Here is a 15,858-nt window from a genome sequence, read left to right on the forward strand (position 1 = left end):
ATCATATACATGTCATTAATTTTCTGCTCTTCTTTCTGTTTGCAGATGAAGATGCTGGATGGTATGATGGTCAGGTACATAGGTTTTTAGCTTGCCTTTTGGTTTGGCAGAGATGACCAATGTTTATGTTACATCATCTGTTTCAATGCTCACAACTCTTTCAGCATATTTCCTTGCCTTAAAAGTTTGAAGTTTTTCCTTTTCAATGCAATTTCCTTCTCTTTGGTAGAATCAGAAAGCTTGCTTTGTAACTAATTCTTTTTGCTTGTAAATAAGTATACGACATGGTAGTAAAGGTTGGAAATTCCATTCGAAGTTGGCCTGGAGGATATGACAGAACTTGATATTATAATGAATAGTTGTTATGGAACTTGTTGATTTACAATGATGCATCCGCATGGGATATGTAGACACAGCAAATATAGAAAGTTACATTGGATGCTCTAGCTAGTAATAGAATATTCAAATTGTGGGCAGATGTTTTCAAGCCTGATTTGGAGGAAAGAATGTTAGCAACTTTAGTTGACTATTATATGTTAACTAGTGGCATCTAGAGAATCATTATGTCTGGGAATCATTATGTCTTCTATCAGGATATTCCATTCAAAGTTGAAATTTATTGTAACTATCACCAAAATATGTTTCGTAAATGCTTCAAAAGGATTCACTAGAGCTTCAACATTGCATGATTTACTTTTCACTAAAGCTTCATAAATATTATAATATTTGTTGACTAAGAAGTCTTAGATGTAGAAAGTGTTACAAGAAGTCTGTAGAAACTTTTGTATGTATTTTCTGCTCTTTTTCTCAAAGTCAAGTTTGTTTCTATACTAACAACAATTCTATGTTGAATGATCACTTGAAGTTTTTTTTTCAGGAAGAGGAAAGGTTTAGTGCTGCTTGGATTTGCTATGGGTTCATTTTGATATTCTTGTTTTGGGTCTTTGATTGAACTCTCATGTTCATATTGTTGAAGTTTGTTGTCCAATAATTGGGTTTCATTTCAAATTCTTAGCTTGGGTGGTTAATTCTTGTTTTTATATTCAAGAGCCGCAACATCCTAGTGAACATTTACTCAATTGAAAAAAGAATTGAGAGATTATTGACAATTTATGCACCGGTTATTGACAAATTATTGACAGGTTCTTGATATATTATTGATAGCATTGATAAGCATCCTAAAAGGTATCCAAGCCCTTTTTTTTTATGGCTTGCATTTACAAGCACTGGTTGACACCTCAAGTCGTTGCAAGGAACTTGTAATTTTTTTGTATATTAGAGAAATGACTCAAGTCGGAATCCCAATGCTACAACATCATTTGTGTGTTGCCAAAATATGTTTCGTAAATGTTTCAAAAGCATTCACTAGAGCTTCAACGTCGCATCATTTACTGTTCATTAAAGCTTCATAAATATTATTATTATTTCACAAAGACTGGTTTTTGTTTTCACATTGATTCACTATGGCATCAACTTATGTTTATGTCGATTTTAGAGTAAGGAACCCTTCAATATTGTAGAGAACTAGAAACCAACACCAGCAAATTCATAGACAAACAAGCCAAACAACACAGCAAGCATGCAGATTCTCAATGCTCAAGCAGCAAAATATTCTTACACAGACACAGAGGAAAAATAGAAGGAAGAAGACTGAAGCTAAAAGCTTCGTTCAATAGTTAAAACAGCAACAGCCCCAAAATACAAGTAGAGGCCACGCCTCTTTTAGAGAGAGACATTTCAGCAGAAACAATAAAACATCCTATAGACAAGAGAGCACTCTACGGAAAGCATGTCTCCTATAGTAATACAAAAGTATCTCCTTGAGCCAATGAACAAAGTATACCACCCAATAGCATGCTCTCATGCTTTTACAAAAATGGATAAAGTAGCTTTGGATTCCTTTGGCTTGGTTTAACTTTCAACAAATATCATACATGAACCAATTGCTTAGGTGTCACAAATGATTCCCAAAACATTCCGAAATGGCGCAAATAGGTAACAACAACTACTCAAAGGCTTGGTCGGTGCATTAAATCAAACTCTTTCATAAATGACTCTATCATACTTGGTTGAGCACCTTCATCATTCTGTGTGCTCTGAGTATGCTGCATATTCTCAGGAACTGGAGCAGAAACGTCTACATCAGAAGATGAAGAGCTGCAAGAAAGCCAAAAAATCCATAAAACAATATCGAAAACTTGTTAAAGGCGTACATCTTCAACTATAATATACGATATATTTGCTTACGGGCTTGCAAGTCTTGGACATCTCCATCTATTATGATCAATCTTCATAAACACAGTGCACCGACGTTTACGTCGTTCTGCTTCCTTCTCATGCCGTCCTTTAACTCTTTTTGAACAACCTTTTGATTTTACTTGGTGTGGATCTTTGATTCTTACTTGGGGTGAACTAGTTCCCCCTTCTTCATTGGATTCTTCAACATGAGCTCCTGAAGATGCCAACCTAATCAGCTTACCACGAATTCCATCAAATGTTTTTTGGAGCAGCTCAGAACCTTCAGCGGACAACAACGCAGAATCAATCAAATTGGCTGCAACTTTGCACATGGTCGATCTCTTAACCAAAATACAACCATCAACGCAATCTTTAACTTCTTTGCCATCATTCTCAAAAACTACACCGGACTTCGCACTTTTCATCCATCTTTTCAATATGTACTTCTCTGGCAAATATTGAACCTGCTTCATTCTTAAAAATGATATGATGTGTCGGCATGGAATACCACGAAATTCGAATCCTTGGCAACTGCAGTAAGCTTGATCAGCATCTTTATCATGCACAAGCTCCTTTATACGTGTAACTCCCGGCTCTACCCTCTCATTTACTTTGTACCTGCAGTGAGTATCATCTTCCTTTACAAGTTCTAAGAAGCATAAAAGGCTTTGGAAATCCTCGCGCTCAAACATTTCAAAAATTCCCTTTGTGTAAATGTCTGCCATTTGATGTTGCATTGGTGTGAGAAATGGAGTTGGAGGTTTTTCATGTTGATCAACATGATCAGCCAATAACTCCTTGTGCCTCTGTGATGCAAGAGCTCTTTCAAAACGTACTATAAATTCCATCAATGTGTTTTTCCTGTTAATATATTTTTTGAAAAATGAATGACAGCTTTCAGCTCGTTGACTACTTGACATCCCAGCTGAAAACACATGTTTTACATATGATGGAACCCAATTCTCCCGCAAGGCATGAATTGAGCTAAGCCATAGATGGTCTTTCAGACTATTCTTTGTGATAACTTCTTCCCATTTCGCATCAAATTCTTCTTTGCTGTCCATATCCCATATGCAATTGCACAGTTCCGAAAAGCTTTTTCTAATGCCGGGTTTCTCGGTGAACTTATTCATTATATGCCATATGCAATATCTATGGAACGTTGTCGGGAGACTTGCCGCAATCGCCTTTGCCATGGCTGCATCTTGATCAGTAATGATTATTTTCGGTGCACCACATGACATGGCTTTCTTAAATTGCTCAAACAACCAAACAAATGATTCTGTGGTTTCACTGGTTAGGAATGCACAAGCAAACAATATTGTCTGTCGATGGTTATTAACACCTAACAAAGGGGCAAAGACCATGCCATAGCGGTTGGTGTTGAATATCGTATCAAATACCACCACGTCTCCAAAAAACCCATAAGCACGTCTTGACCTTCCATCTGCCCAGAAAACATTACCCATCCTTCCTTCCGAATCTACCTCCATCTTGAAATAAAATGATTCATTTTTTTCTTGCTCAAGCAAAAAAAGCTCCTTAAGCAGCTCTGCATCATGGCCAGTCACCTCCTCTCGCATGTCCCTTTGGTAATTATACATATCTTTCCTTAAAAACCCAATATTTTCCAATCCCCCTGCTAGCACCTCAAGAAGGCTTACTTGTTGATGTACAGGGATATTAACTTTGGAAAGATGTGCATTATACACCTTTGTAGACTCTGTAACTTTACGATGAGATCTCAACAAATGGACTTTATCTTGTGTTGTCATTTCATGGTTGTGTTCCTCCCTGAAGGTTTGAACAATGTATTTATTCTTTTCATATGGCTTCAAAACCACAAGTTTAGCCATGCAACCAGTTCGAGCACATCCTCGCCTTCTTTTCTTACAACTAACCTTGATCTCCATATGCCCTTGTTTGCAACAGACAAATTCTTTCCTTACTACCTCCCCTGTCACTCTGGAAGTTTTGGTTGTATAACACCGAACTCCAAATCCTGCTTTTTGTGCATATAAATTATACATTTTGAACACATCCTCAAGAGAATCAAATTCAAGTCCCACTTGTGGTTTGAACTTCGCACTTACTTCCGGTGTCACCTCGGTTTCAGACTCCATTTCACAATTCTTGCAATTTAACCCTGAATATCACATCACTATCATAATAATATTGGAACATGCTTTTAATGAGCATTCAAATATATATATATAAGAAACAAGATATTTAAACGAAATAGACTCTGAAACATTATTCTCCACATAGGAAGCCATTGTCAGCCTCTAGTGAAACATTACAAAACCTACATCCAAACTAGCGTAACTCATGCCCATATACTTGGTCAAACATTTTCCACCAATACTCAAATTCACTAATACAGAATATCACTTACCTCATAATTTCGAGCTTCCAAATTTTTACAAATATGAGAATGTCGCAGATTTAGACCTCGACGCCAACGCCAAAAGTTTTCGACCTTCCTCTCCTCAAGGATTCGAACTCAATGCCAGTTTCACATTTGATCAAAGATTTTAAAACCAAGAGTATAGAACCAGAGGCGAGTGCTCGCTTTGTAGTCTCAAATCCTCAAGTAATCGAACTCAAGGCCACTTTCGAGCGTGCTCAAGGATGTCAACACCACTAGTATAGAACAAGATGCGTCGCGCTCAACAGTTTTGCGGTCACCAGATGGGTCCTCAAGGCTTGACGAATGCTCACACCATAATCACCAAACCAGAAATAAGAAAAGAGAAAAACGAATTATAGGATTAAATGTGCTCTTCAAGATAATAGCTTGTTTTGTATGGTCTGAATAACCAAACCAGAAAAATGAAATGACAAAAAAAACGAATAACAGGGAGGGAGGACAAGGAAGAGGAGATATTGTGGTCTTCTTGAAAGAGAATATCCAGAAAGAAAAAAAAAACATATACTGTGGTCTTCAAGAAAGAGACAGATGTTTTGGAGGGAGGGAGGAGAGAACACGCGCAAGTTGAGGGCAAGTTCCAGTGCAATTGTTTCAATTACAATTGCTTTTTCAGGAAGCCGTTGGATATATCCAACGGTGTTCTCATATTAGGTCCTCACTTAAAGATACTTGCTAGAGAACGACCCATTTTAGAGTTGCATGTCGGTTAGTATAGTCTAGAAAAGTTAAATATCCTATATTATTGTAGTAAGAAATATATAGAAGAAAAAAGCCAAAGTCGGTTAAGCAAGTCGGCAAATTGAAGCTTGGGGAATTTTCTGGAAGATAAACAAATATGTGGCTATTGTATAATAGCTAAGGCGGTGGGATGGAGAGCTACGTTGGCTAGGAATTTCTATAAATAGGCATGAAGCCATGCATTGTGTAATTGAGTCTTCTAGAGTTTATCTCTAGAAGTGAGAAAGAGGCATTGTAAGAGTTGGTCTTTCCTTTAAGAGTTGTCTTATTGTAATATTTTGTGAGTTTAATACAAGTAATTTGTTTACTTATTTTGTCTCAAACAATTCTATATTAGAATTGTGTACCAATTCTATATTAGAATTGTGTACTCTAATTTTCTTAACAGATTATTGGTTAGGCATTGAGCAAGCAATGTTAAAGAAACTAAAGAGAGTTGCAGGTTCTGCATATATGCATATATAAATTACCATGTAAGGTTTTTAATCCTGATTTGGTATATCAAATATATTGAACCAAGCAAAAGCCTCACCAGGAACTTCTACTTTCTATGATTTATTGGGAAGGAAACTGATTGTATTCAGCATCCACCAGTCCACCAGATCAAGGATATTGCCGCAGATTAATCAAGAAACCCCTCCGCAATTTACATTGTCACTTGTATTTAAAAGAAAGGTTAAATTGTAGCAATGGTCCCTGGACTAAGACCAAACTTTACTTTTCGTCATTTATATTGCTAAATTGTTACGGTGGTACTTTAATTATGCCTCCACTTTCAGAAATCGTCATTTCTGTCATCTCAGTCTACTTTTCCGTTAAAAATTAGGGCATATTTGTCTTTTCATGTGCTGGATTGAACAGAGACGCCATTGACAATTTTTTTTTTTTCTCTTTCCTTTTTTGCTTTTTTTTTTTTTTTTTTTCTGAGGCTTTTTTTTTTTTTTATTTTGTTGAAGGATTTGGGGTCTGATGTGTGTGTGGGGGAGAGAAATCGGTTGGGGGGAACAAATCTGAGTGTCGGGTCGGGTCTAATGTGTGTTATCGGGCGGGAGGGGGAAGAACAAATCTGGGTATGGGGGAGGAGAGATCGGATATCCATATTTGAACATTAATATTGTCCGTAGTCCCATTGATTTTGTTGGGTCAATTAAATCTTGTGAGGAAAATGGGTCCTATTAATCCTCCAATTCCAGGCATGAAAACGACGCCCAATTTTAAACAAATGGAATGACGCTTTGATTTCTCAAATCTTAAAAAATAATATACAAATTGGGTGTTGGGGGGTTGAGGGGTGGTGTCGGGGGAAGAAATTTCCCCTGGGAAGAATGGGGAAAGAAGAAATTGGAGAGAGAGAGAGAGGAGATTTATTTTTTAAATTTTTTGTGTGAAAATATATTTTTGCCCATGTCAAGTAGGACTTGTTCATGCCAGATCATCATTTTTAACGGAAAAGTTGATCGAGATGACGAAAAGGACGATTTTTGAAAGTAAATGCATAATTAAAGTACCATTATAATAATTTAGCAATATGAAGGACGAAAAATAAAGTTTGGTCTTAGTCTAGGGACCATTGTTACACATTTGCTTTAAAAAAAAAAATCAAGAAGATTCTGACTGAAATAAAATATATATATATATATAAATAAAATTGAAAATCAAAGTAGTCTAGGGTTTAGGGTCTGCACTTGTTTAGCAAAATAAGGAGAAGGAGTTCCATATTGCTTGAGCTCTAGGACAAAGGATGAACACATGCTGAAGAGATTCCAGATGACAGTGACAAGTCGGACAAGCTGAATTATTTGTCATTTTCCTTCTTGTTCTCTGCACATTGGTCAAAAATTTATTTTGGGTTAACAGCCAGAAACACTTTTAATTTGGGAGGAATCTTATGCTTCCAAATAAAATTTCCGCTATGATCAACCCCTTGAGACAAGCTGCAACAAAGTTTATACATAGATTTAACTGTGAACTCCCCCTTGGAACTAGGACCCCAAACAAGTGAGTCCGGTTATGAACCATCAAAGTCAGCAGTAGTGCTAATAATTTTCTGGACAACATCAACATGTAAGAGTTCTAGGAGTTTGGGAATATTCAAACCAGATTGAGTCAAATAATTGGCAACCACTTCGTCAACATCAATTCTTGACTAGGAGATGGTATTCTAATTCCCGAACAACTAACCCGTTAGGAATTCATCTTTTTTACACACAATTTTCAAATTTCCAAATTTACCATCTACTTTAACCCAACAACAATGATATTTTAGTAATTAGCACCACTGTTACCCCAATTATATATGGTTTAGTAAACAACTTCAATAGAAATTCGAACCTTAATTCTCCTCAATTCAATTCCTCATAATCCGATTACGGATTAGTAAACATACCATAAGAGGGAAGAAAAACCCAAATCTACCTACCTCCACTACTTTTGTAATGTTAATCTTTCTAATGTAAGTGTAACATTGCCACCTGATTATTTATAAAAATATTTATCGTGACAACGTATTATAATTTGAGTGAAATTATCTCCAATACTTTTGCAAAGTCAAATTTTCCTATGGTAGCTCTAATACTGCACCATGATTATTTATTCATTATAATACGTGTATATGAATTGATAAAACCACTTAACACTGTTGAAATCGCACACAAAATTATCTCATGCATGTTCAAACTTGTAGTGCAGCCATGACCTCATTATTTAAATGGAAGGGGTAAGAAAAGAAGAGGAAATTGAATTCATGTGGGTCATGAGGAGACTTTCAGTACCACATCATCAACTTTTCTTCTTCGACCTTTATAGGCTGCCAATACACTGCACTTTCCTTGTCTTATATGCGCATGAGCCTAGAAATCGCATAGAAGCCACACAATCTTATCTCTAGTGGAAAGAAGAATATTGTCATAAAGAACATTTGAAGTCTAAAATGTTTGGTGGAAATGATTCAAGATTTGGTGGTCAATGATAGCAAGAGTTGCATCATTTACACAACGACAATTGTGAAAAGAAAACTACCCCCATCCTTATTTCTTTCAATTTTCAAATTTCTCATTTTATATGGTTGTAGATTTCCCTTGAAGAGAAGAGTTAGTGTCCCCCAAACATACACATGTTAGTGATTCCCAACCATTAATTGGTGCCATGGACTCAGCACTAGGTTCCACGCAATCGACTTTTGGCCGAGACTAATTTTACGCTACCCAAACTCTTCTCTTAACGAACCATCTTTCTAATAAAAATATGATTTTTGTTACTCAACACTCGACATTTGTTCATTAAATGTCATATTCAAGAACAAGGACCTCCGTCACGACTGACCCAAACATTGCTCATAAAACCACATTCCACTTGTGTGGGACTCACCTCACGGTAATTTTCCCCCTAATTGGTCAGTTCCAATTTCTAATTGTTGCCCCAAGTTGATATTGTGGGCCAAGGGATGGGCTGTTTCGTTTATTTTGTTAATGAATTGGCGCGTATTTTCTTGTAAATGGTTGGTTCTTGGTTGGCTCAAAATCCAGACGCCCTTTGGGAGAGCCAAGTTTCAATTTTATTTCAACCTCGTAGAAGCAAATCCATTTGAAGCCTCTGCTTTCTGCCCTGCTGCCCCTACCACTCAAAAGCCTCCAACTTTTTAAGCCTCCTCCTCCCCCTAAACTCAATTCCAAGCTCTCTCTCTCTCTACCTCTCACTCTCCAATGGAGGCTTCTTCTGCAACAACCATGGCTTTGAGAGTCTCCTCCTCCTCCTCTTCTTCTTCTTCTTCTTCGTCTTCTTCCTTCTTCTCCATCTCCCCAAACCACAAGCCCAACTCACTCCCTTTCAAGTTCAGCACTTTCAGACCTCCTCAACCAACCCTCCTAAAATCCCTCAAATGCATCCAAACCCCGCCTTCCAATTCGAACCCATTGAAGCAGCCTCCCAAAAACCCTAGCACTGCCTCCCCCTTCTCCTGCTCTGCCCTTACCCTCTCTCCCCCCGAAACCACCGAGCTCGTCCCCAGCAAGCTCCAAACTTTGATATCTGAGTTCCAAGCTTTATCTGAGCCGATCGATAGAGTTAAGCGCTTATTGCACTACGCCACTCTCCTCCCTCCGTTCGACGATTCGGACCGGGTCGACTCGAACCGGGTCATGGGCTGCACGGCCCAGGTGTGGCTGGAGGCCAAGATGGACAAGGAGGGCAAGATGAGATTCTCGGCGGACAGCGATTCGGAGATTACCAAAGGGTTCTGCTCGTGCTTGGTCTCGGTGCTCGACGGCGCGTCGCCCGATGAGGTCTTGACGGTCAAGACTGACGACTTGTCGTCGCTGAATGTGGGCTTGCCGGCTGCACAGAGATCTAGGGTTAATACTTGGCATAATGTGTTGGTCAGTATGCAGAAAAAGACCAAGGCTTTGGTCGCCGAGCAACAGGGTAGGCCGCCGTTCGAGCCGTTCCCTTCGCTCGTCATCACCGCCGATGGGATTCACGCAAAGGGTAGCTTCGCTGAAGCCCAGGTTAGCATAATAGCATGTGGTTCTTGTTGATTTAAGTAATACAGAAGTAAGAGTTTTGTTATTTATATTCTAAGTTGGATTTTTTATTGAATTGCAGGCGAGGTACTTGTTCCCAGATGAGTCTAAGGTTGAGGAACTTGTTAATGTGTTAAAAGAAAAGAAAATTGGCATTGTTGCACATTTTTACATGGACCCGGAGGTCCAAGGTATATTAACTGCTGCACAGAAGCATTGGCCTCACATCCATATATCTGATTCTTTAGTCATGGCGGATTCAGCTGTGAATATGGCAAAAGCTGGTTGCGAATTCATTACAGTTTTGGGTGTTGATTTTATGTCCGAAAATGTCCGGGCTATTCTTGATCAGGCTGGCTTTGAAAAGGTAGTTCCTTGACTCTGTTCTTGGATTTGTCCCTAAGAAATGCAAAAAGTGTTCTGTACTTGTTAAGGCTTTGATGTCTCAAAGGTTCAATGCAATGCAGATTCTTCAAATGCACTGCTCTGAATCTATCTTAGTGCATGAGTTAAATGTAGTGTGCTTTATTTGTAGTAGAGTTAACTGAATTTTTGGTTTGGTGCCAGATACTGGTGAAGCAGTTAATGGATTTATTCCTTTTCCATGATCTTTGATTGCAGGTTGGCGTCTACAGGATGTCAAATGAACGTATTGGTTGTTCTTTGGCAGATGCTGCATCTAGCCCTTCTTATATGAGTTATCTTGAGGCAGCTTCTAGGTCTCCTAATTCGTTGCATGTTGTCTACATAAACACTTCTCTAGAGACAAAAGCATATGCTCATGAGCTTGTGCCAACAATTACGTGTACTTCTTCAAATGTTGTACAAACCATTTTGCAGGTTGGTGGGATTACAACCTTTCTCTCAAAATTCTTCAATGTTTCTTGATAAAAGATCAAACAGTATTGGATTTTTATTCTTGCTATTGTACTTTTATTAATGCCAAGTCCCTTATATCTGCAGGCTTTTGTTCAAGTGCCTGATGCAAACATATGGTACGGGCCTGATTCTTACATGGGTGCAAATATTAGAGAATTACTCCAGCAGATGACTAAGATGACTGATGAAGAAATTGCTGAGATACATTCAGAACATAATAGAGACTCAATCAGATCTTTGCTACCTCGCCTGCATTATTTTCAGGTATGTGTATTTTCATGTACTGTCTAGAGTTATGCATAATTCCTTTCAATTGGAGATAAGGATAGCATAACAATTTTTATTCCTTTAGTTTTCTTTGCATTTTCTGATTTTGGTCGTCATACTGCTTATTTATTGATGATTATGCAAATTTCTGGCATCAGGATGGGACATGCATAGTACATCATTTATTTGGAAATGAAGTTGTGGACAGGATAAAAGAAATGTACTGTGATGCGTATCTAACTGCTCATTTCGAGGTCCCTGGAGAAATGTTTTCTTTGGCAATGGAAGCAAAGAGAAGAGGAATGGGGGTTGTGGGCTCTACCCAGAACATACTAGATTTCATAAAACAGAGGATTCAGGAGGCTTTGGATAGAAATGTCAATGAACACCTTCAGTTTGTGTTAGGAACGGAATCTGGAATGGTGACTTCAATTGTTGCAGCAGTTCGTGGTTTGTTAGGTTCTGCAAGGTCTGGGGGAGCAGAGATTAATGTAGAAATTGTATTTCCAGTTTCATCTGAATCGGTGACAACATCATCAAATGCTTCCCCAGGCCTTAACTATGTTAAAGTGGGCGATGTCATACTTCCTGTTATACCTGGAGTTGCCAGTGGGGAGGGATGCTCCATTAACGGCGGCTGTGCATCCTGTCCATACATGAAGGTTAGTGGCCTTTTTCATGATTGGTTTTGATAAGTTCACGGAGATAACTAGACTTTTATGAAAATAACCAGTCTATGCATGTTTCAGTATTTTTCTGCATGCATGTATGTTAAATTGGTTGTAGTATCTGCAGACTGTAATACATCTCAAACTAACACCTGGCCTAGCGTAGCATTCAGGTCCCGCATAACAGGGACATTTCTACACATGATCTATCTTTCTTGTGATACATGATTTGTATGTCGTAGAGTGACGCGACCATGAAAATGGATGAGAAAACTCTGGAAGATATCCCCTAAGTATTCTATTAGTAATATTGGTAGGATGTTCTATAAAAAGTACCTCTCATCTTTAGTTTAACCCTCAAAGTTTGCAAGAATAGCTAATGCCAGACGTCCTTGGGTTTTCTGATGTAACAGTTGGTCTTGGCAAGCCTTAGTAGAAGTTGAATAAATAGAAGTTGATGATTAGTTATTTTTCATTTTCCCTGAAGTTATATTTTCCTCTCACATGTGTTTGACTAAGCTAAGGTTTCTCACATAGTATGTAATGTAAAATGCCAGATGAATTCTCTCAGCTCCCTCCTGAAAGTTTGCCACCACCTGCCTGATGAGACGAATTTTGCTCTTTCCACATATGAAGCTGGCCGATTCAAACTGCAAACCCCCAATGGAAAATCAGTTGCAGATGTTGGGTGCGAACCGATTTTGCACATGAGGCACTTCCAGGTTAGTTACTGAGAAGAGTAAATTATCTGTATACACAAGGAGCTTCTTGAGTTTTTAGACTCACCTCTTTGCGGATATCTTTTGCAGGCCTCTAAAAAACTGCCAGAGAAGCTTATTTCCCATATTCTTCATCCGTCTGGTAATGGGAGCTCATCAGTATTAAATTGAGTTAAGCTTAGCCACATGAAATCAGTCTGGATTAGCAAGCAGATTCTGAATCCTGAGGAAGGCTTCCTTGAAGCAAAGCTTTCATTGCCAGAACTTTGTTGTGCCTTTTCTTCAATTTCTTTTTCATATACGGGTCGTGCGGTTTATCTAGTTTGATTGCTCACAGCATAGTTCAGTGTTTAGATCTATAGGAATGAAAGTTATAATAAAATTGTAACCCCAAAAAGAAAAAGTTATAATAACAGTGATTGTTATATTTAAACTGTATAGTTGTCAGAACAGTGACATTCTTGATTGGTTGACATAGAATTTAGATTCCCCTGGTCCGGAGCAATGCTAGGCAGCTAACAATTGTCACCTATGATATTCGAATTCAGGCCGTTCTCCACTAAATTAGTGAGCCACATTAAAGAATCTAATAAGCAAAAAAACAGTGAATAATCACTGATACAAGACCTCACCAACGAACAACCAATTCAAATAAGAATTGGAATTGGTTTATTTTATTTTGTTTTTTATTTAATTTTTACTGTTGGAAATAATTGGTTATTTTATTGGCAAAATTACCCGATCACTCTTGGATTTTGGCTCACAAGAACAAGAGCAGTGAATTTTGGCGCTCATATTTACCCCACGTCTCTCAACAACCAAACCACAGTTTGGAAATGGCAATCTGGTAATTCTGCCACCAAATGAAGCCTGTAAAGAAAACTAATTATTGGGTTGGGTCTTTATATATATAATTTTGATCAACACTATTATTTTAATAAATTTAAAAAAAAAACAATTCCCGTTGAATATTTAATTGAGTGTGAAGAGGAAATAGTGGGGTGCACATTGCGTAAGGCAACCAAACCGAAATTCGATTCCCTTTGGAACTCAACTCCCTCCTCTGGTTGAAGACGGTGTCGTACTGGGTTGTCGTTTATATTACGATAATCGCTTCCTCGTCTCGTCCCTAAACGGAGAAGATAGCCCCCAGTTTCTCTCACTGCAAAAACTCCCACCTGGTACGTTCATCTTCATTATTTTAATTTTTTTATAAAGATTTTCGGTTCTAATTACAAAACCCATTGTTCCAGTTCTTAATGCAATCCAAAATCTCTTCTGGGATCTATGCAATTACAGTTGATTTATTTTTTACCCAATTACGCTTTTTTTTTCTTTCCCAGAATTGAGGATTGGTTTGTTTCGGGTTGTAGTTGTTGACAATGTGTATGTTAATTCGGGCTTGAATTATGCTTGGTTTGTTCTGAAGCTATGAACTTTGTCATGGGAACATTCAAATTCTGGAAATTTAACAACCCAGAACGTGGATTTTGCATTTGAAACAAAAACTGAGGTTAAATGTAGTAAGGTTGTACTCGTATGCTTGATTTTTGGAGAGAGAAAATCTGGTTTCCATAGTCTGGTAGAATTCTAATTGTAATTCAGTATGTTATTGGTCTTTTAATGTTCAAAGTTACTTACTTGCAACTTACAAATTCGAGAAGGGAACACCATGGTCTTATTGGAAAATTGTTTGATGAATTTCTTTTGAGCGAGTCTGTATGCAACTAAACGGCCCCGAAAATTGTTTCTATATATGTTCGAGAATTTTTCAGATCCATTCTTTGGACTTAAAACTTGCCTGGTAGATGTTTCCCTTTATACATTGCTTCTGCTGGTGATTGTGGTTCCACCTTTAGCAGAGTGAGGAACCGTAAAATGAATTGAATGAATGATTGTTGATGCTGGATTTAGTCTCATCAGTGGCAGGATAACAGCTAATCTAAGTGTGGTATTTTGACTGCACTTCAAAAGTACTCATGCTGCAATGAAATTGAACGATTTTTTATTATTCTGTCTCACAGGATTCTGCTGCACCTGCAAGCTACATGATGGGATCCACAAATGGCTTAGCCAGTGCACAGGGGAAGCAACCTCTATTTTCGTTTGGGGTGATATCTGACGTCCAGTATGCTGATATTCCTGATGGCCGTTCTTTCCTTGGCGTTCCACGATATTATAGGCATAGCATTGTTGTACTGCAAAGGGCTGTCAAAAGATGGAATGATCAGAAGAAGCATAAATTTGTGATCAATTTTGGGGATATTGTTGATGGACTTTGCCCAAAAGACCAATCCCTGGATGCTGTAAGAAGAGTTGCTGACAAATTTGAGGATTTTAATGGTCCTGTCTATCATATGCTTGGTAATCACTGCCTCTATAATCTTCCCCGCACCAAATTACTTCCGTTGTTGAAGATTCCAAGTGTTGATGGTCGTGCATACTATGACTTTTCACCAACACCAGAATTCAGATTCGTTGTTTTGGATGGCTATGATATCAGTGCCTTTGGTTGGCCTCAAGAACATCCAAATACAATAGAGGCTTTGAAATTCCTTGAGGAGAGGAATCCAAATACAGACAAGAACAGTCCAGCTGGCCTTGTAGGCCTCGAGAGAAGGTTCCTTATGTTCAATGGAGCAGTTGGAAAGGAACAATTGGAATGGTTAGACGACGTCCTTAAGGAAGCAACAAAGTTGAAACAGAAAGTAGTGATTTGTTGCCATCTGCCTTTAGATCCTGGGGCATCATCCAAAGAAGCACTTTTGTGGAACTATGACGAAGTCATGAGTGTTGTACACCAGTATGATTGCGTGAAAGTTTGCCTTGCCGGGCATGATCACAGAGGCGGCCACTCTGTTGATTCCCATGGAATCCACCATAGAGCTCTTGAAGCTGCCCTTGAGTGCCCTCCTGGGACAGATGCATATGGATATATCGACGTTTATGATGATAAGCTTGAACTTACTGGTACTGACCGAATGAAGAGCACTGACATGGGATACAATCCTCAAGCAGACTTACAAGATAACTGGCATCAAGAAGTTCGTTAACAAATTCTTTTGAATTTGGTGTATGTTATTTGGAGATGTGTGATTATGCATAAGTCTTGAAAGGGCTTGGCTCGAAATAGTTCCCTGCATATATATTGGGGAGACCAGAAACTTCTCATGTTTTGTACTCCCATGAGAACGATATATACAAAATAACTCAGAGTGCTATTATATTCTTCCTTTTGGTGTTAATATTGACTCTAAAAATTTGCTACTTTTGCGAAACGGGGTCTAGTAGCCCAGTGAAAAATAGCATTGACTTGCAGATTAATGATTTCAGATTCAAACTTATGGCACTTTGGTAGTGTGTGTGATAACTCCAATTTGCGTACCGGTTCAGGAAAGTAC

The 15,858-nt window shown here is 38.3% G+C and overlaps 4 protein-coding genes across 4 annotated transcripts; 2 read left to right on the forward strand and 2 right to left on the reverse strand.

The window, feature by feature from the left end:
• Positions 1 to 1,911: 1,911 nt before the first annotated feature.
• LOC148294576 (protein FAR1-RELATED SEQUENCE 5-like) lies at positions 1,912 to 3,146 on the reverse strand. Its single transcript, XM_088253905.1, has 2 exons — positions 2,248 to 3,146; positions 1,912 to 2,157 (listed from the first exon to the last, which is right to left on the reverse strand). Exons 1-2 carry the CDS (start codon positions 3,084 to 3,086, stop codon positions 2,010 to 2,012), a joined length of 987 nt encoding a protein of 328 aa, XP_088110031.1. The 5' UTR covers positions 3,087 to 3,146; the 3' UTR covers positions 1,912 to 2,009.
• On the reverse strand, positions 3,086 to 4,361 carry LOC148294577 (protein FAR1-RELATED SEQUENCE 5-like). The gene is made up of 2 exons (XM_088253807.1): positions 3,152 to 4,361; positions 3,086 to 3,099 (listed from the first exon to the last, which is right to left on the reverse strand). Exons 1-2 carry the CDS (start codon positions 4,359 to 4,361, stop codon positions 3,086 to 3,088), a joined length of 1,224 nt encoding a protein of 407 aa, XP_088109933.1.
• Positions 4,362 to 8,897: 4,536 nt separating this feature from the next.
• QS (quinolinate synthase) lies at positions 8,898 to 12,890 on the forward strand. Its single transcript, XM_021946052.2, has 7 exons — positions 8,898 to 9,909; positions 10,007 to 10,291; positions 10,546 to 10,764; positions 10,888 to 11,067; positions 11,229 to 11,732; positions 12,296 to 12,460; positions 12,548 to 12,890. The coding sequence occupies exons 1-7, from the start codon at positions 9,109 to 9,111 to the stop codon at positions 12,626 to 12,628; spliced, it is 2,235 nt and encodes a 744-aa protein (XP_021801744.2). The 5' UTR covers positions 8,898 to 9,108; the 3' UTR covers positions 12,629 to 12,890.
• A 539-nt stretch (positions 12,891 to 13,429) lies between these two features.
• LOC110745894 (manganese-dependent ADP-ribose/CDP-alcohol diphosphatase-like protein) lies at positions 13,430 to 15,689 on the forward strand. Its single transcript, XM_021946053.2, has 2 exons — positions 13,430 to 13,638; positions 14,482 to 15,689. The coding sequence occupies exon 2, from the start codon at positions 14,506 to 14,508 to the stop codon at positions 15,508 to 15,510; it is 1,005 nt and encodes a 334-aa protein (XP_021801745.1). The 5' UTR covers positions 13,430 to 13,638; positions 14,482 to 14,505; the 3' UTR covers positions 15,511 to 15,689.
• Positions 15,690 to 15,858: the final 169 nt, after the last annotated feature.

This window comes from Prunus avium, chromosome 5 (genome assembly GCF_965620075.1).
Source record: "Prunus avium chromosome 5, drPruAviu1.hap1.1, whole genome shotgun sequence".
Taxonomy (NCBI): Eukaryota; Viridiplantae; Streptophyta; class Magnoliopsida; order Rosales; family Rosaceae; genus Prunus; species Prunus avium.